This window comes from Apium graveolens, chromosome 2 (assembly GCF_009905375.1).
Source record: "Apium graveolens cultivar Ventura chromosome 2, ASM990537v1, whole genome shotgun sequence".
In the NCBI taxonomy this organism is placed as follows: Eukaryota; Viridiplantae; Streptophyta; class Magnoliopsida; order Apiales; family Apiaceae; genus Apium; species Apium graveolens.
In genome coordinates this window covers 47,122,981-47,149,621 of record NC_133648.1, presented here as the reverse complement: position 1 = coordinate 47,149,621, position 26,641 = coordinate 47,122,981, and the positions used below count along the sequence as shown (strand labels likewise).

General features: G+C 42.4%; 2 protein-coding genes across 2 annotated transcripts; both read left to right on the top strand.

The window, feature by feature from the left end:
• LOC141707380 (protein CNGC15c-like) lies at positions 1 to 26,641 on the top strand. Its single transcript, XM_074510510.1, has 10 exons — positions 1 to 775; positions 1,319 to 1,440; positions 1,793 to 2,166; positions 2,270 to 2,352; positions 2,448 to 2,657; positions 2,989 to 3,034; positions 15,772 to 16,015; positions 16,452 to 16,563; positions 16,771 to 17,007; positions 25,874 to 26,641. Exons 2-10 carry the CDS (start codon positions 1,412 to 1,414, stop codon positions 26,579 to 26,581), a joined length of 2,043 nt encoding a protein of 680 aa, XP_074366611.1. The 5' UTR covers positions 1 to 775; positions 1,319 to 1,411; the 3' UTR covers positions 26,582 to 26,641.
• On the top strand, positions 6,751 to 7,938 carry LOC141707381 (uncharacterized). Its single transcript, XM_074510511.1, has 2 exons — positions 6,751 to 7,194; positions 7,291 to 7,938. Exons 1-2 carry the CDS (start codon positions 6,751 to 6,753, stop codon positions 7,771 to 7,773), a joined length of 927 nt encoding a protein of 308 aa, XP_074366612.1. The 3' UTR covers positions 7,774 to 7,938.

Here is a 26,641-nt window from a genome sequence, read left to right as displayed (position 1 = left end):
CTTTTCGAAAAATAAAAGCAACATGCGGCCACTAGATAGTAAATTCAAAATTTCGGCCACAAAAATGCTAATACTAGTGAAGTTCAGCGACCACTTTGTTAGTACGTGAGAAAGAGGAGTTATTCTTGGACCAATATCTTAACTTTGTTGAGTAGATTGGGGGTGTTCGGACTTGGCTGCAAACACCAGTTGGGTAAGCGGTAATTAGAGGAAGACGGGGTTTGGTTGGAAGATACGATGAGCAACGCAAACATAAGAAATGGATTGTTAGAATAATTATTATATTAAATATAGACTATTCTTGTACTGTTTAAAATTGAAGGGCAGCCGCCAAGACACTACTTGTAAAGATTAAACGTGATCAGTCAAATTTGGCAGCCAAATTATATGAGCTCTTACTAAACAATTAAGGTACTTGTAAAGCGAACTCATAGGTTTCCAGGAACAAACACGATAGTCTAAAATAAAAATAAAAATGAAAGTGTTAGCGGGGGAAAATGACAATAGTCATGTGTCAAGAATAAGATACCACAGTTGGTAGGTTAATACTTAACACAGAACCACCACTCCCGAGTACTAACTTAAATTCGAATAATTGAACTTGCCAGAAAAACACAGAACCACTCAGTCTAGGTAGTCAACTCCTGGGATGTTTACAAACCTTTTTTACTCCTCACCAACTTGTTTGGTATAATTTGTTTAATTGCTATTTAACTCCTGGGATTCACCAAATGTTTAATGCTTTATATTACTTACACTGGTGCAAATTATAAAGGTCTATCTGCTGTTTTTTCAGTGTGTACTTTCACATTTCTTGGATTCATTTTTTTTTTTGAATTTCAGTTCAACTAATTTCTTGATAATATGTGTTAGTGAGTGCAAGTATTTGATTAACAAGAAATTTCACTTCTTCGATGCTATTTCTTGGTTTTTTAGTGTTGACTCCCTCGATGCTATTTCTCCTCTCTCTAGGTTTCACTTACTAGAACTGGCACATGATTTTTGTATTAGGGGGATCATAGAGTTAATGAATTAAATTCCAGTAAGTTCAATGAAGGACGAATTGACTCTGGTTATGTTATAGCTAGAATTTGTAAATCATACAACTTTGTTATCTGCAACAGCATAAGATTTGACACCAAAAATATATTTCAAAAGGAGTCAAATGTTAACCTCTACTTTCAGTATTATAAGGAGAGGAAGTAGTTATAAACTCTAATTTGGACTTGTTACTTACTTCACATTGCTTCACATAAATCTTTGTTGAGTAAACCATTAATGGTCTTTGCACTTGGTGATGATCAATATTTCTTTGCAGGTCTATTCTATAGTTGATCTATGTTGATTACTGAAAATTTTATTTTTCATTGAAAACGCAATTTAAGCTCAGGTGAATTGGGAGTCAGCAGGCATGGCTTATGGAAATGCAAGATCTGTAAGGTCTGTCCTATTACTTCTTGTTTGTAGTTCTCTATGATTTACGACCCCATTACTGTTTCACTGTCTCTTTACACTTATTTTAGCTACTACTGTGCATCCCTAATGTTACCCAATATGTTAGTAATTCTATATCAATGTCCCTCAGTTTTTATATGTTGTTCTTATGCACATATTTATCACTATCATTTCATTGTCAAAGCCTGGGAACTCTGGAAAAACCGATATGTTTGGTTGGTATGACAACAAATTTTGAAGATTTTCATTTTCGGACTAGTCAGTCCTAAAATTTGTCTAATTATTTATAATGTGCTATAGTATATTACGGAACCTGATACTTGTAGATTAATTTTAGATTCCAAGGTGATCCTGAATCTGCAGAGCATTGCAAGCTCGATGGGGATAGTTTTATTAGGGTGAATTACAAGATTGATGGATCAGTATTGGCAGAATCAAGTTCAGAGAGGAGTGTGAGGGAACGTAAAAGGAGTCTAAGATCCTTCAAGGACAAAGTACTCTCAAGTGTTATCTCAGAGGACTATGAGAGGGAAAGGAAGGAGAAGAGGATGGATCCTCAAGGTCCAATTATTCGTAGATGGAACAAAATCTTTTTAGTAGCATGTTCGGTTTCTTTGTTTGCTGACCCCCTGTTTTGTTACCTTCCGATGGTTAAAGACAATCTTTGCATCGATATCGGGTCAACCTTAGAAGTGATTCTTACTATTGTAAGTAAGGTCACTTACCGATGCCTTCTATATGATTCAAATTTTTGTAAGGTTTCGTACAGCTTACGAAGCACCTTCTTCCCGTGTTTTCTGGCGAGGAAAATTAGTTCTAGACTATTCAAAGATAGCCAAAAAGTATTTATTTAAAGACTTCTGGATAGATTTGATTGCTGCACTACCCCTTCCTCAGGTATGTTTGTTTAATTTAAATGTATCGTATCACCACTACATATTCTGTTTTTCTCTAGTCACAGCTTCATAACATTTTGATCCTTTTTTTGTCAGGTATTGATTTGGATTGTTATACCAAGTTTGAGTGGTTCAACGATGGCAAGAAATGTCCTTCGATTCACTATCATTTTCCAGTACCTTCCTAGACTATTTCTTATTTTATTTCCAATATCAGCTAAGATTGCCAAAGCCACAGGTTCTGTGACAGAAACAGCATGGGCAGGAGCTGCCTACAACTTGATGCTCTACATGTTAGCTAGTCATGTAAGCACTAGAAATCTAATATCACTCCCGTAAACATAATTAAGTTACTGCTTCCATCTGAAGTGGTATGACAGTTTTATCAATGGTAAACTGGCTGTATATTCAGGGATACAGATGCCTTTATGGTAATATTTTTAAAATTCTGCTTAAACATTTTTTGGTACTCCATGAAACTGTATTTGTGATTTGGAATGGTCTATCCAATCATTATTGAACTTAATTTTAAAATGAGAGAACAGAGTGAGCGAGGACGTGAGACTTGGAGAGTGTAATGTTTTTTGTTTCTATAAGTGGCTGTAGATTGATGAGGAACCGTTCCTCCAATATCTAGGTTTTAGGAGCTTGCTGGTATCTTCTATCAATTGACAGACAAGAAGTGATAACTCCGGTGAGCGGGTGGCTCCGTCCGTTGGCGTTCCTGGACCTTCCGTGCGTGAGAGAGGTGTAGCTGTAGGTTGGGCGCCTGCAAAACAACACCGGAAGGGGGGTTTGGCTCCCACGGCGTCTCCGGTGTAAGAATAAGAACAGGCTTTGGAGAAGATGAAGGTATATATATATTTATGTCATCTTTGAGGCTGCTGTGTGTTTGTGTGTGGTTGTATACATGTGGTGGCTGCTGTATGTTTTTGAGTGTATGGGAGAGTGTGAATGTGTAAGAGTAAAAAATATTTTCCAACCCCTAAACCCTTCAGTCTTGGGGGTATATATAGCCCCAAGGTAGGGTTTAGGGGTAGTTACCTCTAAATCTGGGCCGTTGGATGTCTGGGACCAGAGGACGCCTGGCTTGGGTGGATTGTTTACACGTGTCCAGGGGAGGACCACCTCCAGAGTGTCCAAACGGCCTCTGACACGCGCAGTGCTTGTCTAGTGCGCTGGTTGTTCATAGCTGTCATAGTCACGTGCCCACGTACCTTTGCTTGGCGGGTTGCGGGATGTGCATGTGCTTGATGGGACCTCCCTCACTGTGGTTTTAGCCCTGATCCGGACCCGGGTATGCAGGCGGATCCGGATCCGGGAAGTAGGATAGGCCCGGGCCTGGGCTCCTATGTTTGATTGGCCTGGGAGAGGGGGGTCTTAGCATGTTGGTTGAGCCTTCCTCCATTTAGTCCAAGTTGAAGCATACCCGGGTCTGCTATGCCCTATCATTTGCCCCCCACTCCCTTATGCAGATTTTCTGGATGAGGGAGTAGAGTAGGATCGCATATTTGGCTTAGAGAAAAGTTTCTGCCCCCCAATCCGGATCTGGTGTAATGGATATCAGTCCGGATTAAAGTATAATAGTTGATTAAGAAAAATTTCTGCCCCCGTTGCCATCCAATCCGGATCTGGTGAAATGGATACCAATCCGGATTAAGGTAGAGTGGTTGCTTAGGAAAATTTCTGCCCCCGGTTGCCCCCCAATCCGGATCTGGTGAGGTAGATGCCAGTCCGGATTAAGGTAGAATAGTTGATTCAGAAAAATTTCTGCCCCTGGTTGGCCCCCAATCCGGATCTGGTGAAATGGATACCAATCCGGATTAAGGTAGAGTGGTTGCTTAGGAAAATTTCTGCCCCCGGTTGCCCCCCAATTCGGATCTGGTGTAGTGGATGCCAATCCGGATTAGGGTAGAATTGTTGATGCCTTTGGAAGAATTTATGATCCTGGTGGCCTCTGAAATGTATCTTGTTTGCAATGATCCGGATTATGGCTATTGATCCGGGTCTTGGGCTGTGGAATTCGAAGGGTTTTGGATTTTCAATCGGTTTTGCTCGTTTTTTTCCCCCCCTTCGAATTTGAATTTTGGGCAGTTACCTCCTATAAACTCGGCCATAATAATTATGGGTTTTAAATGTGTCTTAACATATTTATTTTTTTGTAACCGCTCCTGGAACCAGTAGGATCCTGCCACGTGGCAGGAGCGGTTTCTCTTCCCTGGGTCTATAAAAGGCTGCAGTCCCCATCCTTTTTTTTTCTTCTTATTTTTATTCTCCCAAATTCTAAAAGACCCAATAGTTTCTTCAGTTCTTTCTCTCATCTTTCTTCGAAGGCTTTCATTCTCGGCTTCTGTCTTCCACCGCTGATTCGCTGTTGCTCCGTTCGTCTTCAATTGACTTGTAAGATCTCGTCTTTCTTGTTTTTTCCATTTTTGCTCTGATTTTGTTTTTGGAATTTTGATTTTGCATGCTTGAGATTCGTTTATATTTCTTCGAAGTGGAAATCGAGTTTTTTGGTTGTTTTTGTTGCTTGGTTTTTTGTTTATTTGTAGATCTGTAAGTGTCTCTGTGTTTTAGGCTGGATTTTTGTCGATTTCTATGGGCTTTTTGTACTGTTGTTCTTCGTGTTCTTGGCTGGGATATATATGTATGTATAGGTGAAAAGTGGCATGTTTTGCTTTTTGATTCCGAAGGTAACTGTTTGTGGCTTAAGGTTTTTGTTTGGGTCCGGGTAGGGGGTATCGGATCCGGGTGGGGTTTGGTATATTTGGGTAGGGTTAAATGGCTTTGGGTTTTTAATTTGTTTTTGGTTGCCATGGATCCGGATCTGGGTATTTGTCGCATAGATCCGGGTACGTGGTTATTTGGTTTTTTGGATTGTAGTTGCCATGATCCGGATCGTTGATGTTTTTCCGGGTTGGACTTGCATTGGTGGTCCGGATCATTAGGTTATGATAAAATTAACATAAAGTACCTGATCCGGACCACTTAGGTAGACAAATAAGATCTCTAGTGCCCAGGCTAACTGACCTTCATTTTACTAGGTATATGGTCCGGATCAAGGAGCGGGCTAGAAAAGTATATAACTGCTATCCCAACTTTTCTGAAGAGGAGAGTGATCCGGATTCGTCTGGTAGAGAACAAATCCGGGGCAAGATGGTTAGAAAGGGTTCCGGGTCTGTGGGGACAATTACGAGCTTCCGGTTCAAGAGGCTTCCAGAGAATTCTGTTATTTTCACCCCGGACGGCTTCTGGTCTGATATTAAATATCACTTTGTTAGAAAGCCAACCGGGTTCGACGATAGCATATACTATACCCGGGTCAGATATGAGAGGCACGAGGATGGCCACCCGGGTGTTTATGATCAGGGCTCCCTGGAGGCAGCTTTTTCTTCATTCGGGATTAGCCGGGAGCACTACCAGTTGAAGGATTTTTATGCTGAAGCCGACCCGGGTGAGATGGATAAGGCAATCCGGGCTGCTTTCCAACTGACCCCTGATATCGCTTGGAGGTGGCCTGAGCCGTATGAGAGGATCTTCCACCGTCCTGCTGACGGTTTTGTTCCGGTCTGGCTGGAGCATTTAAGGTCCGGGTGGAGCCCCCGCTGCCATATTTTTCTGAAGCATCTGTGCAAATACGTCTATGGGATATCCCCAATGCAGATAACCCCAAATGGAATAAAGTCCATGACTTGGTTCATAGCTTGCTGCAACAAAGCTGGGCTTATGCCAACTTTTAAGCTGTTTCACCAGATATTCTACCTTTCTAGGTCAAGCCAAAAACCTTTTTATGAGCTTAGATTCCGGGCAGCGGAGTGCGGATTTGGCCCGGGTAGGTCCAAACCTGTTATGCACCAGACTTCTTTGAAACATTGGAATGGGGAGATATTAATGTTGAAGGGTTGGGATTTGGAGTATATTCCTTATTTCACAGCCGGAGAGGTTAAGACGAAATTTAACCCGGAAGTCTTGGAAGGGGAGGCTTTAGATCAAATCAGGAAATTTTGCGGTAGTCTCGGGTTCCAGCCAACCCGGGACACGTTCATGAACCATAAACTCATGTTCCAGCTTGGTTGTAAGTTCTTGTTTAATGTTTTTTTTTTTTTTTTTTTTTTTTTTTTTTTTTTTTTTTTTTTTTTTTTTTTTTTTTTTTGATTCGGGTCCCCATCCGAACTTGCTTGTAACTTGTAATTTTTGGTCCGGATCAACGCCTATTTAGGTATTTGATCCGGACCCCCCTGCTTTTCCTAATTTGCGTAAAAAGTCTTTTCATGGTCCGGGCTCCCCGTATTACTTCATTTCCAGTTTGGTAGTCTTCATTTTTATTAGTCCTGATCTGATAGTTTTCTTCTTCTATTTCTCAGGTTTGCCGCATTATAACCCTGCATTCCGAGCCATAATGTCTTCTTCAGCTTATGCAGCGGCCTTCAACTCTTTGGGCTTGGCCTACAAGACAACAAAAGGGGCCCCAGGTACCGGATCCGGATCTGCGGATGTAGAGGGCGGTGCCGAATCTTCCGCTCCCCGGAACGTTTCTGATCCGGGTAACGCTCCTTTGGCCAAGGACCCGGACGTCCAGGAAATATCTGATGAGGGGCCTCCTTCGAAGAAGAGGAAATCCGCCCCGGGAAAGCCTCCCCGCGGAAAAACTGTTGTTTCCGAACGGGTCTTATGCGACTCGGAGGGTAAGGGCCCGGATGGGGCTCCTGTCCGGATAGGGACTAAGAGCCTTGCTGATTTGGCCGGATTCATGTCCAGTATCCCATCCGAAGAAGACTGGGAGGAAGTTGAGGGCTACAACATGGCTGCCGCCTTGAAACGGGTAACAGGCCAATGGGGGCAGGTAATTTCTGATTTTTTATGTTCTTAGCTCCGGGTCATGTCCTTTTGTCTACCTTTTACTTTGCTCATAGATTTGTTTTTTTTTTTTGTTTCTCAGATTGGGAGTGCAATTTCCATTTGCTCCGATGTTGCCTTCACTGAGCTCAAGGAGGCTAATAACCGGACTAAGGCTGAGAAGATGCTCTCTGATTCCCTTAGGGGTGAGCTGGAGGAGGCCCGGGAGGGGTTCCGGGTGGTTGAGACCGGGCTGAACGAGAAGTTGAAAGACTCTGAGACCCGGGCTGACGGGCTGGCCCAAGAAGTTGAGAGGCTAAAGGCGGAGCTTGCTGCAAAGGAGAATTTGAACAAGGATGCCATAATTGCTGAGTTCAAGGCCAGCGATATCTATGACTTCGAGGTTGCTCAAGCCGGGGTTCCCGAGGTACGCAGATCCTGGGTTGTGGCAGAGCGCCATATCAAGACTGACCCTTTTGCTTCGTGGGATAGCTTCATTCAAGAGTTCCTTGCTGCGAAAGCTGCTGTCGAGCAGGGTCAAGGGGAACCGGAACCATATGATGGTCCGAGCCCCAGTTTCCTCTAGATCCGGATCAGCCTTGCAAGGCTTCTCGGGCCCGGCCCATGTAATTTCCTTTCTAGAATTTCTTTGTTTCGTACTTTGATTTGATCCTTGTAATATTTGGATTTATCTCGGATTGTTGTCAATCCGGATCATTGATTCGGACCAGCCTTTGAACTTCATTTGAAAATTTTGCTTTTCTTCCATCTTTGGTTTTTTTTTTGTGCGATCCGGATCCTTGTCATGGCCCCTAATCCGGACTGGTTTCATATCTGGTTTGGTCCGGGTATGGGACGGTGTCCGGATTGATGTTTGCTTTTTTGCTTCTTATACTTGAAAAAATTAAATTACATAATGATTGTTTGCAACTCGGATTTGAATTTGAATCCGGGTTGTTTTTTGCTTTTTGTTTTGGTTATTTTTAATTTTGCTTTCGATCCGGGTATATGACCCACCCGGGTTGGTGTTTGCTTCTTTGCTTTATGTACTTGGAAAAACTTAAGTACATAATGATTGTTTGCAACCTGGATTTGAATGTTGATCCGGGTTTTTTACCCGAATTTGAATTCTAATCCGGGTTGTTTTTTGAATTTGAATTTGCTTTCAATCCGGGTATGTCTAAACCGGATTGGTGATTGCTCCATCTTCTTAGAATTTTTCTAAGCAGATAGTGGTTGCTTTCGTTTTTTGCTTCGAACCCGGGTGTGAGAAGGTACCCGGGTTGTAATTTGCTTCCATAACTGGTAATTTAAAATTAATAACTTTCTGAGAAGGGAAAATTCTTTTCATTGATTTGCAAATTTTTTCATACAAAATATCGGATCATAGATTGGTTGCTTGCCATAGGCTACAAGTTCTGGTTGCTTTTGGTTGCTTTTCTACTGGTAAAACTTTCTGAGCCTGATTCCATGCCATGTATTAGGTACTTCAGAGTCATCCATTTTCATGAGCTTGTATGTTCCTGGCCTTAAAACTTCCTTGACTTTGTACGGGCCTTCCCACTTTGGCATTAGCTTTCCGGTATTAGTGGGATCTGAAGCTTCTGTGTCTCGTAGGACCAGATCTCCCACTTGAAAGTTTTTGACCCGGGACTTCTTGCTGAAGTACTCTCTTGTTTTCTGCTTATATTTTTCCATTCTTGCAACTGCCTGGTCTCGGACTTCGTCGATTAGCTCGATATTCGTTCTGAGCCCCTCCTCATCTGCTATCTCATCAAAGTTGATTGCTCGATGGGAGGGGGATCCTATTTCAATTGGTAGCATTGCTTCAGTTCCATAAGCCAGCTTGAAGGGGGTTTCTCCTGTACTAGTTCTGGGGCTTGTTCTGTATGCCCAAAGTACATTAGGCAATTCTTCTGGCCATTTGGTTTTGCTCTCTCTGAGTCTCTTCTCTATCCCCCTGAGAAGTATTCGATTAGTTACCTCGACTTGGCCATTCCCTTGAGGGTAGGCTACAGATGACTTTTTATGCCGGATACCCCGCTCTTGAAGGTAGGATTCAAATTCTGAACCGACGAACTGCGGACCGTTGTCTGAGACAAGTACTCTTGGGATCCCAAACCTCATAAATATGTTGTTCATGAATTTGATGCAGTCTTGTTGATTTATTGTTCTCATTGCCTTTGCCTCTACCCACTTCGTCATATAGTCGATTGAGACTAGTAAGTACCTGAGGTCTCCTCTGGCTCTGGGAAAGGGTCCCATGATATCAATTCCCCATACAGCGAATGGGATTGGTGACAAGACTGAGGAGGGTAAGACTGGGCTCATCCGCGTCACATTGCTGAAGAGTTGGCATTCTTTGCATTTTTTCACAAAGTTTATCGAGTCCTGGTGGATGGTAGGCCAGTAGTACCCTTGCCTTATGATTTTATGAGCTAGTGCTTTTGCGGACATGTGGTCCCCGCATATTCCTTCGTGAACTTCCATGAGGCAGTATTGTGCCTCTCCTGGGCCTATGCATTTGAGAATTGGGGAGGAAAAGGTCCGGCGATAGAGTATTCCCTCTTCCATGAAGAATTTTGAAGCTTTTGCCTTTAACCTTTGAGCCTTTCCTTTATGTTCGGGGAGCTCTCCCTTCTCCAAGTAGTTAACGAATGGGGTCATCCAATTCGGACTGTTTCCTATTTCCATAACTTCCTCGGATTCTGTGCTTGGCTTCTGTAATTCTTCGAAGTAGACGGAGCAATCCAGGTCGGATGAATTTTGAACAAGTTTAGATAATGAGTCAGCTTCTGAATTCTCCTCTCTGCTGATTTGGATGACTTGGACTTTTGGTATGGAGGCCAGGTAGCTTTGGACCAGAGCCTGGTATTTGGCTAGAACTGGATCCTTGGCTATGTACTCCCCGTTTGTTTGCTTTACGACGATCTGGGAATCGCTGTAGATTTTGAGATTCTGGATCCTGAGTGTTCTTGCTAACTTCAATCCTGCAGTCAAAGCCTCGTACTCTGCCTGGTTGTTTGTTGCTGAGAATGCAAAGGATATTGCTGTTTGGATTGTGAACCCTTCCGGGCTCTTTAGGATGAGCCCGGCTCCTGATCTTTCATTTGTTGAAGAACCATCAACGTTGAGAGCCCAGGCTTCTGTTTCTTGATCTGTGTTTGTCTCAGTCTCAATGCACATGGGCACGGGCTCTTCTTCCGGGAAATTGCATTCTATGATGAAATCAGCTAGAGCCTGGGCTTTGATTGCTGTTCTAGGAATGAAAGTGAGGTTGAACTGACTCAGCTCAACTGCCCAATTTACCAACCTCCCTGAGATATCTGGCTTGTGTATTATCTTCCTTAATGGTTGATTTGTTACCACCCGTATTTCCCTTCCCTGAAAGTAGTGTCTGAGTTTCCTGGATGCTGTGACTAATGCGTAGGCAAACTTTTCTAGGCTCGGGTAACGGGTCTCTGCATCTTTTAGCACTTGGCTTACGTAATAAACTGGTTGCTGTTTGCCATGCTCTTCCCTGATCAACGCTGCCCCAACTGCCAGGGCCCCTGCTGAAAGATAAAGGGATAGGGGCTCCCCGGGTTGAGCTTTTGTTAATACAGGGGGTTGAGAAAGGTACCTTTTTACTTCTTCAAATGCTCTTTGGCATTCTGGGCTCCAATTAACTTCTCTCTTATTGGTTGCTCCTTTTAACAGGTCGAAGAAGGGTAGGCATCTCTCAGCTAGCTTGGAGATGAATCTTCTGAGTGCGGCCAGTGATCCTGCTAGCTTCTGCACATCTTTTTGTGTTCTTGGGGCCTTCATCTCTTGTATTGCCTTTATTTTTTCTGGGTTGGCCTCAATTCCTCGGTTGCTTATCATGAATCCCAGAAATTTTCCTGCCCCTACACCAAATGTGCATTTTTCTGGATTGAGCCTGAGTGAGTATTTCCTCAAGTTGTCGAAGCACTCTCTCAGGTCTCCAATGTGGCCGGCTATGCTTGTGGATTTTGCGATCATATCGTCTACATAGGATTCCAGGTTTCTTCCAATCTGGTCCTTGAAGATTTTATTCATTGCCCTTTGATATGTTGTTCCCGCATTAGTCAATCCAAATGGCAGCATCACATAGGCATAGACCGCCCTGTGGGTTATGAATGCTGTCTTTAAAATGTCTCTGGGATTCATCCTGATCTGGTTGTAACCCGAGTAGGCGTCCATGAAGCTTAGCATGACATGCCCAGAGGTTGCATCGATCAGTTGATCAATATTTGGCAAGGGGTAGGGATCTTTGGGGCATGCACTGTTCAAATCTGTGTAATCGATACACATTCTCCACTTTCCGTTTGGTTTTTTCACCATCACCACATTTGCCAGCCATTCTGGGTATTTAACTTCGCATATTATTCCAGCTTTTAGTAATTTCTCAATTTCCTCATCAATCGCTTTCTGCCTTTCCGGGGCAAAATTTCTTCTCTTTTGCTTGACTGGTCTCCTCTCTGGGTTGACGTCCAAGCTATGCATTGCTATGGATTCATCCAAACCGGGCATTTCTTTCGGGGTCCAGGCGAATATATCAGAGTACCCTTGGAGTAGTGACACCAGTTCTTTTCTGAAGTTAGCTTCGAGTCCGGACCCTATCTTTATCTTTTTTGAAGGATCGCTTCTACTGATCAGGATTGCTTCTGTTTCAACAGCGGCCTCTATCTTGGATTGAGCCGTTTCTGAAACCATCTTTTGGATCCGAGCCTCTGTATTCTTCTTCATATAAATTTGAGCCTGGGCTCCCATCTCATTTTGGTTGCTTTTCCCTTTTTCAATTGTTTCAGGGTTGGTTGCTTGCACAGTAGGGTTGATCTGGCCAAGGCCTAGGTTCAATTCAATCCCTTCTGTGACTTGGTTGGTTTTTTGCTCTTTTGAGCTTGGTTTGGTTCCTTTCGGATTTGAGAGGGACTCTATTACCTGAACTTCTTTCCTCGCATCGTCCCTTGAGTGGGGGCGATGTTTCTTAATACTTTGTTGTTTCCGGAGTACCACGGCCTTTCTCTTGTTGTCTTGGTGGGTTTCAGCCATTACCAGAGCCTGGCTGTAACATCTTTCAGCTACTTCATAGTCTCCCTTGATTTCTCCTACCCCGGTCGGAGTTGGGAATTTGATTTTCAAATGTGATATGGAGGTGATTGCTTGGATCCTGGTCAATGCCGAGCGCCCGATTATGCCGTTGTAGGATGAAGGAGTATTGATCACGTAGAACTTTATCACATGGGTAACTTGGTTTGAGCCTGATCCGAATACGACTGGCAAGTATAAAGTTCCCTGGATCGGGACCAAGTTGTCCCCGAACCCATACAGAGGGTCCTCTTGGCATTCATTGGAGCGTACGCTCCCAAGTTTCATCCTGTCCACAGTATGCTTGAAGAGTATATTTACTGAAGATCCATTATCGATCAGCATCCTTCTCACTTCGTTATCAAAGATGTCGAGTGTTACCACCAAGGCTTCGTTGTGATTTGGGTTGACCCCTTCATAATCTTTGCTGCTGAATGAGATCATCATCTCCGGGTAGGATTGGATTGAGAATACCTCATCTCCTGAGCCCGGGCTCCTCGGGGGAGAATGTGAGCCTCCCAGGACCACATTTACCACATTCTTACCTTTTCTTTGTCTTTCCTCTCTCTGATTTTTCTCCCTTGAGATGTATTGATTCAAGTTGCCTTTCTTGACTTGATCTTCGATGAAGTATTTTAAAGAGAGACAATTTTCAGTCTTGTGCCCATGGGTTTCATGATAGTCGCACTGCCTGTTGTAAGGCCTGCTCTCTGGCGGAGTCTGCATTGGCTTTGGAGGATAGTAGAATGGCTTTCCCTTGATCTCCTTCAGTATCTCTTCCCGGGTTCTGTTTAGTTGTGTCCACTCTGGCTCTTGCCTGGGCTCCCTTTGCTGCCTAGGGGGACCGGGATCACTTTTGGACTCTGTTTTAGGACCCAATCTTTGGAAAATTGGGGTGCTTTGCACCACATTTGTTTGCTGGGTTTGGTTGCTTTGTTTGAACTTTTTCTCCTGATGGTAACCCCCTTTTGGTCGGTCATCAGAAGATTTGTTCCTGTTCCCTCCATTCCGAGTCATTCTCATCGCCTGGAGAACATCTGTTTCTTTTATGAACCGGGCTGCCATGGAATAAGCCGCGGCCAGGCTTTGGGGCTCTTTGTTTATCAACTCCACAATATACCTCTCATTGTGTTCTGGATCCAGGTTTCTTCGAAATATGCTTAGAGCCTCCCTTTCATCGAGATTCGAGACTTTGTTAATGGCTTCCTGGAACCTCCGCATATAGGCTGAAAGTGCTTCGTTATCATATTGGCGGATTGTCTCCAGGTGGCACATGTGCATTTCATGTGTCTTATTGGCTCTGAATCTTCTAAGGAAGGCTCCTCTGAATTCTTTCCAGGAGTGGATGCTTCTTGATGGGATCCTGCTGAACCATCTTTGAGCCCCCCCTTTGAGGGTCGAGGCGAAGAATCTAGATTTCGTCAAGTCATTGTAATAGTATATCTGAGCTATTTGTTCAAAGTAGTTGAGGTGCTCTTCCGGATCCCCAAGTCCGTCGAAAGAGTCAAAGTTGTAATGTTTGAGATTTTTCTGTCGAGGGATGGCTTCTAGGGAGTGACTGAAGGGCGTTAGGGTCTCCCCAACTTCCACCCCGGATTCTTTCTCCATTTTTCTCTGGAGCTCGTAAATCATGTCCTTGAGATCTTTCTGACCCTCCTCTTCGTCATCAGAAATAAGTTCGGGGGTAGGGTCCCTCCGAGTTCTTTTGCCTCTTGTCTTAGCGAGGAGCCTCTCCTCCTCCATCTGCATTCTTTTCTGAATTTTTTGCTCTAGCTTTTCTTCTTCTTCTTTTCTTATCTTTTCTCTGATTTCTTCTATCTTTTTCTTTCTGGTTGCTTCTGTCTCCTTTTTACTAGGCTCTTTTTGATTCTTTTTTGCCTTAGCCCCAATTCGGTCGAAGACAGATCTCCTGGATTGCTGAGAGTCCCCGGACTCTTCTTGCTCATCATCTTGTTCAAATTCCATCTGAGCCCGGGCTTGTTCATCTCTGTAGAGCCTGATTGCTTCAGCAAGTTCATGGCTTGTTAAGTTAGCCATATGCTCCTCTGCAACTGGAACATTGGTGTACTTGTACTGATTTAGCTCTATAACATTTCTAGCATCCCTGATTGGGGTATGCTGTGTCAGTGGTTGCTCCTGGAAGGTCTCCCTGTCTCCCCCAGGTTCTTGAACTTGAGAGGGGTCTTGATCCTGAATATGGGTACTGGCAGAGGGCCTACCAGCTGTACTTTTTCCTGCTCTTGCCATCACCACAAATGTACAAACAACTGACCAAGATTTGAGGCTACAAATGTGGATCTGGGGTTGCTTTTTTGAATATTACAAAAATTTTCCAGAATAACAACAAGCAAACTTTCTGGGTTTTGCTAACAATAATACCAAACAAGAACAGCAGGCTCTTGAACACAAAAGAAAATACGCAAGCTAAAACAGTTCTGGGTTTTAAATCACCAAGACTATTAAACCCCAGGCTTCGAGATTACCAAGATTATCAAACCCTAAACAACTAAAACTTAACAAACAAGGGCGGGCTCACACAACCACGGCCTAAAGCAAGAAACTCATACAAATGTGGCTAAAATGAAAACTCATATTCAAGGAAGGGTTTGGTTGTTTATGTTCTTACAGGTTTGAAAGTGGACTCTCTCAAGAGTTTGCTGATGAAGATGAATCCAGGGGCACCGAGACCCAAGGACGGAACCCCTCCTTCTAGCGCCAAATGATAACTCCGGTGAGCGGGTGGCTCCGTCCGTTGGCGTTCCTGGACCTTCCGTGCGTGAGAGAGGTGTAGCTGTAGGTTGGGCGCCTGCAAAACAACACCGGAAGGGGGGTTTGGCTCCCACGGCGCCTCCGGTGTAAGAATAAGAACAGGCTTTGGAGAAGATGAAGGTATATATATATTTATGTCATCTTTGAGGCTGCTGTGTGTTTGTGTGTGGTTGTATACATGTGGTGGCTGCTGTATGTTTTTGAGTGTATGGGAGAGTGTGAATGTGTAAGAGTAAAAAATATTTTCCAACCCCTAAACCCTTCAGTCTTGGGGGTATATATAGCCCCAAGGTAGGGTTTAGGGGTAGTTACCTCTAAATCTGGGCCGTTGGATGTCTGGGACCAGAGGACGCCTGGCTTGGGTGGATTGTTTACACGTGTCCAGGGGAGGACCACCTCCAGAGTGTCCAAACGGCCTCTGACACGCGCAGTGCTTGTCTAGTGCGCTGGTTGTTCATAGCTGTCATAGTCACGTGCCCACGTACCTTTGCTTGGCGGGTTGCGGGATGTGCATGTGCTTGATGGGACCTCCCTCACTGTGGTTTTAGCCCTGATCCGGACCCGGGTATGCAGGCGGATCCGGATCCGGGAAGTAGGATAGGCCCGGGCCTGGGCTCCTATGTTTGATTGGCCTGGGAGAGGGGGGTCTTAGCATGTTGGTTGAGCCTTCCTCCATTTAGTCCAAGTTGAAGCATACCCGGGTCTGCTATGCCCTATCAAGAAGCATGCTGGAAAAGTGTTTGCAATCTTGGTGAATCATGTAAACGGGAATACTTTGATTGTCACAAGGTTAATGATGCTGCAAGAAGTGATTGGTTCAAGTTGAGCAACATCACAAAGATATGCAATCCAAGAGCCAGCTCTTATCCTTTTGGTATCTATGGCGATGCATTGACCAAACATGTTACAGCCTCACATTTCTGTGAAAAATATTTTTATTGTCTTTGGTGGGGATTGAAGAATCTCAGGTATTAAACTGTCTATAGACTCTTTTTTGTTAGTAGACTTGTTTGTGTGAAGTGGAAGATTATGTACAAATACACAATTAGAATTTATTCAGCTGTCAGTTTGCGTTTACACTTCTGTTTACAAACGGTCCTGTAGTTAACTCATTTGCATCAAGTTCTCTATATCAAACGAGCGGAATAAATAGATATAACTTTGAACCATGGTTTACGACGTCAATTAAGCATCATTTCGTTTTGGTATTGCTGTTAGCTAAAATGATGAATGACTATACCATTGAAGTTTTAAGAACGTTTAGTAACATATAATCATAGTTTCATTATGTATTTTGGCTGTCTTAATCAGAGGACAACATTTGCTCTATGGTGCTTCCACTTACAGGAGTATGTGGTATATCAACTTCCACTTCAATGCTCACAAGTTTTGAAAATTGTGCAGTTCTCTGGGCCAAGGTCTTGGTACAACCACTTATGACGGAGAAATATGTTTTGCAATTATCATTGCAGTTTTGGGATTATTTCTCTTTGCGTTGCTCATTGGAAATATGCAAGTAAGTTTTTGATTTTTGATGATAATGGATAACTGATTTGATTATGCTGCAACTTCAAGTAAGTTTGGCACGTAAACTTCACCAACATAAAGCTTGGCAATTTTATAGAAAGTAAAATAAAATTTGTAAGTGGAGGGAAAATTTATTAAATCTGTGATTTTCTAATTCCTTGCAACTTAAAATACCGCACAAAATGATTGACTGCAGACTTATCTCCAATCAACCACAGTTCGGTTAGAAGAATGGAGGATCAAAAAAACAGATACAGAACAATGGATGCGTCGAAGGCAACTACCTCAATGCTTGAGACAGTCTGTTAGGAATTACAACCAATCTAAGTGGATTGCTACCCGAGGAGTTGATGAAGAGGCTCTTTTGAAAGGTCTCCCATTGGATCTTAGGAGAGATATAAAACGACACTTTTGTTACGATCTTGTTCGACGGGTTAGTATTGTGGTTTCGTATTTTATTTCAATTCCCCTTTCATATCACTGTAATATCTACCCCTCTCCCTCCCCCTCCACTGGACTGGTGAGAGTTTTGACTTGTATTACTTAGCTGTGCAATGACAATATCAAAGAAGCATGCAGGCATGTGCTACTTTAAGGAATCTGTTTTATAAACGAGCCCTTTCAATAAAATTTGTTCAGACAATGAGCGTTACCTACATCGATTCAGACAAGGAGCTTTACCTCCAGCCATAATTCATGAAAAATTTGTTCAGACGAGGAGCTTACATACATTGATAATTCTTAGTCTTTTAGGTGTCACGTCATTCCGATGATAATCACAAGAATATAAAGACCTTAACCGGCTATAAAATTGTTGGGCCCGAGAATAAAGGAAGAAGATGCACCATAGATAGGAACTTTGATATATAATCTTGTAATAAGAGGCCCAATTGTAAAGGAAAAATCTCATTAAGGGTCCCCTATAAATAGAGACTAATTGCCCTACATAAAAAGGGTTGGAAAAATAGTATCAATAAAAGAGTGTTGTTCCTCATTCAAATATGATTCAATATTAGGATCATCATTTGGCGCTAGAAGGAGCTCTGAAATTTGATACTCCAACATGATAATCGAGGAAGAAGATCCAGCGAAATGTGGAAACACAGCAGAAATTCAAACTGTCCAAAAATCAGAACAAATCAATCCAGCAGGAAAAGAAAAAGAACCATCGACCCTCAGGCCAAGAAGGCTGTTTCCGGTGGAGGATAATCCCCCACCCGAAGGTTCTTAGATGCAGAAACCACCTGTTAAGCGTAAGAGGAGGATCATTAAAGACACTCGTTCCCGTGTTTTAACAGAGAAAGGAAAGCAAGTCCTCTCCAGTGATGCTAGGTTGCATTTGCAGAAATTGAGACAGAAAAAACTTTTACGGGAGCAGGAAATAGAGGGCACGGAAGGTTCAGATGAAGAGCTTAAGTTGTTAGAAGCTGAAACTAAAAGACTAGAAGCAAAGTTAGAGAAAATAAAGGAAATCCATCGTTTACAACAGGAGTTGAAGCAGGCATCAATTAAATAAGGGGGTGATGAAGAGATGGGATATTTAGAGCTGTCGGAGGACGACGAAGATTACTACTATGATGAGGAGGAAGTATCCACAGAATCTATATATTCCAGGCCTCGACGCCCAAAGACAGTTTCCTCAGGCGGTACTCCACAAGGGTCGATGTCGACAGACTCGATATCACAAGAGGAGTTCCTTAAGATGCAGGAAGATATGGCTCAACTTCGCGACCTAGTAAAAACACAATCGAGATTTGAAGCCCCGGTGGAAAGCCCCTTATCTCGAAGTATCGAAAATGCTAAGATAGACAGGACTCTAAAAACCCCGGCGCTCGATCAATTCGATGGATCAACAGACCCATCAGGCTTTCTCAATACTTTTGACGGTCGAATGGCATTCTACGGACACTCAAAAGTCGCCCGTTGCCAATTCTTCTCCACATGTCTTCAAGGAACATCCCTGCGTTGGTATAACAATCTCCCATCTAGGTCAATCGACTCCTGGACTACATTAAAGACAAAATTTCAGACGAGGTTTTCAAGCAACTACAAAGGGGGCAAGATCACAGCATCTTTGATTACGATGCGTCAAAGACCTAGCGAATCCTTGAGAAGCTATTTAGGACGCTTTCGTCAATCTATATCTGAAATAACAGACCTGGAGGAACCTTTGGCAATAAACTATTTAGCAGCAAACATTGATGGAAGCAGACATGTTATTCTGCTAGAAGAACTCATAGAGAAACATCCTCAACATCTCCACGCTGCTTTCCAGATTGTCGACCATAGGATGACGCTCCAAGAAGCGGTGGGAAGCATAAGATCTCCTCGACGCTCTAGCTACAAGTACTACAGAACAAGAACTCATAGCCCTCGGACCCCGAGGTCTCGAAGATATGACTCCAAATCTCCTCGACGTTCATCGCCGAGGAGGGATACTGCAAAAGAGAAATATCAAAGTTCGAGGGATCGAGAATACCAGCGGCAGCCCCGTGACAGAAAAGACAAAGAGTTCACTAAGCTTACAGTGGACAAAGTAACAATATTGGCAATTCTGAAAATAGAGCCTGACTTTCGACCTCCGAGGCCGATGAAGCCGCGTCGTCCTCCAAGCTCTCGGTATTGTGACTACCACGAAGATACAGGAAACACCACCGAACAATGCTATCAATTAAGCAATCTCATCGAGTCCAAAATCAGAAGAGGCCATTTCGTCCATTACGTCGAAGGACAGGGCCAAAATCAACAAAGACAAGACCACAGAGTAGTCGATGTGATCTTCGGTGGTTACGCCGCCGGAGGTATGTCAAACAATTCTCGTAAGTCCTACGCCCGAGAGGTGTGTAGTGTCAACCCTTCATATCCCAAGAGATGTAAGCCATCTCCATCTCTTGTCATATCCTTCTCAGATAAAGATTACTCTCCAAATATCATAAGAGGACACCAAGATGCATTGGTTATTACAGCAAAAATTGGCACCAATACAGTAAAAAAAATCCTTGTGGATAATGGAAGTTCTGTCAACATTCTGTATCATCACGCCTTGGCGCGAATGGATACAGGGGAATGGAGATTAGAAAATACCCATTCGCCTCTTTATGGCTTCACGGGTAATGAGGTAAAGGTTGTTGGAACAATTGATCTCCCGGTTCTTTTCGGCACAATGCCTTGTCAAGTATGGAAGATAGTTAAATTTCATGTAATCAGTGCAAACTCAAGTCACAATGCCATCCTAGGTCGAACGACCATTTCGGCACTGGAAGCCATCACGTCAATACCCCATTTGAAGATGAAATTCCCAACTGAGTTTGGAGTAGGGGAGATGTGCGGTGACCAAGCGGTCTCGAGACAATGCTACTTTACCATCGTGGTACCCAAGAAGCAAGATTGTGATTCTCAAACGGTCAACGAGGTTGTCCAAATAGACCCTGATAACATCATCGATATCCCGAGGGAGCCCTCGTTTTCCCCGTTGGTGAGACTTTCAAGGTGCCGATAGTGGAAGGTTCGCCGGATAAAACAGTAAAAGTGGGAAAAGATCTAGACATCGAGACAAAAGAAGAATTAACAAAGTTGTTTAAGGAATTTGCAGATATATTCGCATGGTCACCTTCTGACATGCCGGGAATTCCCGTCGATGTAGCGAGACACTCTCTACACGTCGACCGCCTGAAAAACCCATTCAAACAAAAGAGGCGCACGTTCTCAGAAGAAAAATGACGAGCTATAGAGGAGGAGCTTGATCGACTCTTACTTGCCCATTTCATCGAGCCGGTAAAATTTCCAACATGGATTGCTAATGTTGTTCTTGTAAAAAAAAGTAATGGGAAATGGTGAATGTGTGTTGATTATTCAGACCTTAACAGAGCATGTCCGAAGGACTATTATCCTCTGCCAAATATAGATCAACTCATTGACGCTATGCCGGGTCATGAATTGTTATCTTTCATGGACGCGTTCTCAGGATATAATCAAATCAGGATGGATGATCAAGACTGGGAGCAAACAGCATTTATCATACATTGCGGGGTCTTTGCATACCGAAACATGCCTTTCAGTTTAATCAATGCTGGTGCAACATTTCAGCGTATGATGGATGAAATATTCAAGAAGCAATTGGGACGGAACCTCGAGGTGTACGTTGATGATATGATAGCCAAATCAAAATCCTCAAATAATCATTGCAGCGACCTACGAGAGACTTTTGAAAACGTCAGACGCAATAACATGAGGTTGAACCCGTTAAAGTGCTCTTTTGGCTTAACATCTGGGAAATTCCTAGGATTTCTTGTCTCCCAGCGAGGAATTGAAGCTGACCCCTCACAGATAAAAACCATATATGAAATGAAAGACCCGTCGACCATCAAAGAGGTTCAGCGTCTTACTGGTTGCATAACGGCCCTTCGACGCTTTATACCACAAGCCTCCAAAAAATGTAGTCCCTTTTTCAAGGTCATCAAAGAAGCATCAAGGAACAAAAAGTTGATATGGGACGATCAATGTAAAGAAAGCTGTGAAGCTATAAAAGAATTTTTGACAAGCCCCCCAGTTTTAACAAGAGCATTGCCTCGTGAGACTTTGAAAGTATACATCTCGGCCTCCGATGGGTCCGTAGCTTCTGTGTTGGTCAAAGACGTCGACGGGCGAGAAGCCCCAGTTTACTACGTCAGTCACACACTGAAAGACGCCGAAACTCGTTATCCACATGTGGAAAAATTAGTTTATGCTCTCGTGGTAGCAAGCAGAAAACTCCGCCATTATTTTCAAGGTCGTCTTATAAAGGTCATGACTGACCAGCCCCTGAAGCGTATCTTGCACAGGCCCGACATGACAGGGCGTCTCGCCGCCTGGACGATCGAGCTTGGCCAATTCCACATCGAGTATCTGTTAGTGTAGGTGCCCTAGAGGCAATATATTATTCTTTTATAATCTTTATATCAGTTGATCATTCAATAAATGTATTTATTATGACCTTAATTACTGCGATATTTTGTTAGCATAATAAATGTCCTTAGAATCATGATACAAATTGTATAGTTTAAGTACATGACTTGAACATTGAGATTATATAATATATCATATTCTTAAAGGTCCCTAGTCGAGTATTATTATATAGGACAATAATAATACATAGATAGACTAGTATGTTGTTTGACAAGATAACCACATCTCATTGGTTATAAGTATGGGGATACTAAAGTCAAGACATAGGTACATGTGAGAGTACATGGTACTGGACAGACCCACAGTGAGATTCTTCATGTTTAATAAAGTCATAAGAAAGACTCACAGTGATAATGGTGTAACGATCCTTTGACTTGAAATTATTATATTTTTATACGAGGATTAATATACTTTGACTACATTAAAAGTTACTTTTGATCGGGTGATGATAAAAGTGGACATCGGGTATATCATGAGTCGTATGAGAAATATGAATGATAGATAAAGGATTAAACCCTCCTATAATTAGGAGAGATATTATTGGCCTCTTGATTGAGTGAGATTATAAAAGCATGACCATGCTCAAATAATGATTTGTCTCGATAATCTACTCATGGATCAAGTAAACCCGGATTAAATGTTGAAGAGGATGACTAAATACATGCCTCAAGTTTAATCTATAATATGTATGGTTAAATGGATTATATTACACGAAAAACATTAATCACGAAAGGTTTTATCTAATCACGATTTAATTATTGTTTAATTGGGTAACAATGATGTATTACTAGATACCGCTCATTGTTTATAAATTTATTAGAGAATAAAATTATTGCCAATTAAATAATAGCCTATAGGGTCGCACAAATAGAGCACTTAATGGAATAGTTAATTTAAATTATGGATTTAAATTAATTGATGATTATTTGAATTTTATTATAATTAAGTAAGACTTAATTGAGATAATATAAATTCGAATTAAAAGAAATATTTTTGCCCATAATGATTAAGTATGACTTAGTTATTAATTAAATAATAGAAATTTATTTTTATTATTTAATCCAATACCTACTAGGGTTGGGCTTTGCTGTTATGGGCCTTTTTAATCAGCCATTATAAATACATAATGATATGTTAAAGAGACTTGTACGTTTTTGAGAAAACCCTAGCAGCAAAGAGAGGCAGAGGCAATTCAGATCGTCAAGAAGGAGGCTAGTACATCCATTCCATAGTTAAGTTCTTGAGACGTTCTTGAAGGTGCTCGTGTGGATACCATAGAGGTGTTTCTCCGAGAGGTAGACACAAAGCGTGATAGCTAGGATCTCCGTTGAGTTCGTGAAAGTTAAGCTCTTGAAAGGAATGATTCGTTATCTCCATAATCTGCCCATAATTATACATGGATCCTGTTTTTGGGTTTCGAAATTTTTGTTTTATTTACGTTTATCCGCTGCGTTTTATGCCTTCGAAACCCATTAGTATCTACCACGGAATGCAGTAAAGTCTCAAGTCTTATCAGACTTTGTTGTGGAATGCAAATTTGACAGTCATGTACTCGAAGAAACATTATTTCCACAAAAAGCCTGGGTTCTTTACGTCGACGGATCATCAACATCATTGTCAGGGGGTGCAGGGGTCATTTTAATCAGTCCAGAGGGATTCAAAATACAACAGGCCTTAAAATTCTCATTTTCAGTAACAAACAATGTAGCTGAGTATGAGGCTTTGTTAGCAGGTCTTCGCCTAGCAATTGAGCTAGAGGTAAAGGTTTTAGAAATATTTGGGGATTCACAGCTTATAGCAAAACAGTTACAGGGAGAGTTCAAAGTGCACGATGCTCGAATGTCAACATATTTGAAACTGGCCATGTCTTTGTTGGAGAAAGTCCAGTCATGGACAATTAAAAATATTTGCAGGGAAGATAACCAGTGGGCCGACGCACTGTCTAAATTGGCTTCATCCGTTGTGACAACATCTGAGGCAATTTATGTCGAGGAAAGAAAGGTTCCATCCATTGACTTAAGCCCTCCATTCCCCGACATGTTGAAGATCAATGAGATATCTTCTATGGCAGATTGGCGCCAACCTTTTCTGGAATATATCTTGCAGAACAAGCTGCCGCAAGATAAAAATGAGGCTAGATCCATATCATACAAGGCAAGAAACTATTGTGTGCTAGAAAATAAGCTATACCGTCGGGGACTTGTAGACCCGTTACTCCTATGCATAGGCCCAGAAGACGCTCGCCTATCAATGGTTGAAGTCCATACTGGTATCTGTGGAGATCATTTAGGGGGTAAAAACCTAGCCCTCAAAATAGTGAGGCAGGGTCTCTTTTGGCCTACAATGCGAATTGACTGTGAAAATTTTGTGCGGAAGTGCAAGTCATGTCAACTATACGGGTCGGTGTCCCATCAATCATCAGTAGAAATGATTCCAGTTACCAACCCATGCCCTTTCTTTCAGTGGAGCATAGACATCGTGGGACCTTTCCCAAAGTCTAAGAACCAAGCCCAATATATTGTCGTGGCCGTCGACTATACAACAAAATGGGTCGAGGCCCGACCTTTGGCTAAGATACGCGAGAAAGAGATGGTCGAGTTTCTGATGGAATACATTGTGTTCAGATTTGTGGTACCAAGAATCATTGTAACCGATAACGGAACTCAATTTGTGGGGGATACGTTCACAGAAACACTCTCACAACTCAAAATAAAGCACATCAAATCTTCGATAGCCTACCCCCAAGCCAATAGACAAGTTGAAGTGACCAACAGGATAATCCTACAGGGGATCAAAAAAAAGGTCGACGAGTTGCCAAGGCCATGGGTCGAGGAACTGCCTAATGTACTCTGGTCTTATAGAACGACCCCAGGAGCTCAACAGGAGTATCTCCCTTCAAGATGGCCTTTGGTTTAGAAGCTGTCTCACCAGTCGAAGGTTCTCTTAATTCACCAAGGGTCGAGTACTTTGACTCCAAAGCATCACAGGAAGGAATCCAACTTCACAATGTCCTTATGGAAGAAATCAGGGATGAAACATCTGAGAGAGTCCTCCAGCAACAAGCGCGTACAACATCTTACTTCAACAAGAAGGTGAAGGTTAAGCAATTCTTGGTGGGAGATCTAGTTCTCCGAGAGTCAGCATCATCCCATCCCTCCATAACAGGAAAGCTCAAAGCCCCGTGGGAGGGACCTTATCAAGTAACAGAAGTCGTTGCACCAGGAACTTATCGTCTGTCGACACTCGATGGGACTCCCATTAAGAATGCGTGGAACGCGATTCACTTGAAGAAGTTTTATCAGTAATCAGTTTGCTTGAAATGTATGAATCAGAACTACCTTTAATTATGCAAAAGCAGTTTTAGCGAAAAGGGGTTGATATGAGATCCCCGCTAAGACATTACCTTAAATTATCAATGCAATCTATTTTGTTCAAGATATTGTGCAATTCGTAAGTATAAAAGCTCTTGTATAAAAACAAGTTTAGTTAGCTTAAGGAAAGAGATCTAAGTCCAACAAGTTCAAAGGATCAAATCCAGCAATGAGGGTTGCAGCACAATGAAAACCATCATATATCGAGACTATAATTAAAAAAGAAGAAGAGAAAAGAAACAAGCACACTTTTTAAGCGAAGTTAGAATATCAAGATAAGGGAAAATTGGTAAACAAATGCACAAACGAAAAAAAGAAAAGAAAAGAAAGATAAACAAGCGTAACAATACTATCACAAAATCAAACACGATTGCAAGACAATAATGACGAGTAACAATTAAAGAACCCCTTTGTTGAATGAAATAACAAGTTTCAATATTTTCAAAAATCAATAGTTAGCCTTGAGGCTAATTAAGACCGGAATCAGAAGTGTGCATACAAAAACAAGATAAACCGAGCAGCTGCTTCAAAGAGCTGCTTCAAAGGAGTTGACCAACACAAATCCATAACAAATCCATAACGTACTCAAATTAGAAAAGAGATAGTTTAAAAAATACATAGACAAACAAGGCATCCCTCGCCTTCAGGGGTTCGACATCTTTCCCCCTAGTCTCCTCTGCAAAGTCTCGGATATAATCATCAAAAGCATGTCCCTCGACGTCATAGCCAGCCATCTTCATACGGTTCAGGCATCGACCATACCCATTGCCGACGGCCCCAGCTATCTCCTCCACACCCTTCTCTACCTCCAGTTTTAAGTTCAAATTGTCTGTCTCCAAAGCTTCATTTTTAAAATAGTATCAATAAAAGAGTGTTGTTCCTCATTCAAATATGATTCAATATTAGGATCATCAAAAATTATTTGCAGTATATATACTTATAATTTCTGATATAATATTGTTCCATTTTTCAATCTAACTGCAGGTTCCACTATTTGATCAAATGGATGATTTAATGTTAGATGCCATATGTCTGAGGCTGAAGCCTGCCCTGTGCACTGAAGGCACTTGCCTAGTGCGTGAGGGTGACCCATTTAATGAAATGTTGTTCATAATCCGAGGAAACCTTGATTCCTTGACAACAAATGGTGGTCAGACTGGCTTCTTCAATTCTTGCCGTATTGGTTCAGGAGATTTTTGTGGTAAAGAATTACTAACATGGGCCCTTGATCCTCGTCCAAGTGTCACCCTCCCATCATCCACTCGCACAGTAAAAACCATTTCTGAAGTTGAAGTCTTTGCACTCATGGTCATGGCTGAAGACTTGAAATTTGTTGCCTCCCAATTCCGAAGGCTACACAGCAAACAACTCAGGCACAAATTCCGATTCTATTCTCACCAGTGGCGAACCTGGGCTGCATGCTTTGTACAAGCAGCATGGCGTAGGTACAAAAAACGGAAAATGAATGCTGAACTTAAAACTAGAGAAAACCCTGCAGCTGCTCATCAGACGGAAAATTTGGAAGTACATGCAGAAAAAAATGTGCCCTCGCCTGGATCTGGAAATGCCATGTACCCCGAAAGCTTGACTGCAAGCAGTCGGAGGGGTGTGAATGTACATCCTGGATCAAGTCTTAATGTTAAGTCTTTGCACAAGCCAGACGAACCTGACTTCTCTGTAGACGAGGAATAACCAGACTATCTATGTTTTTCTCATCAAAGTATAGGCCTTTCTTTGTTGATTCAAATAGTT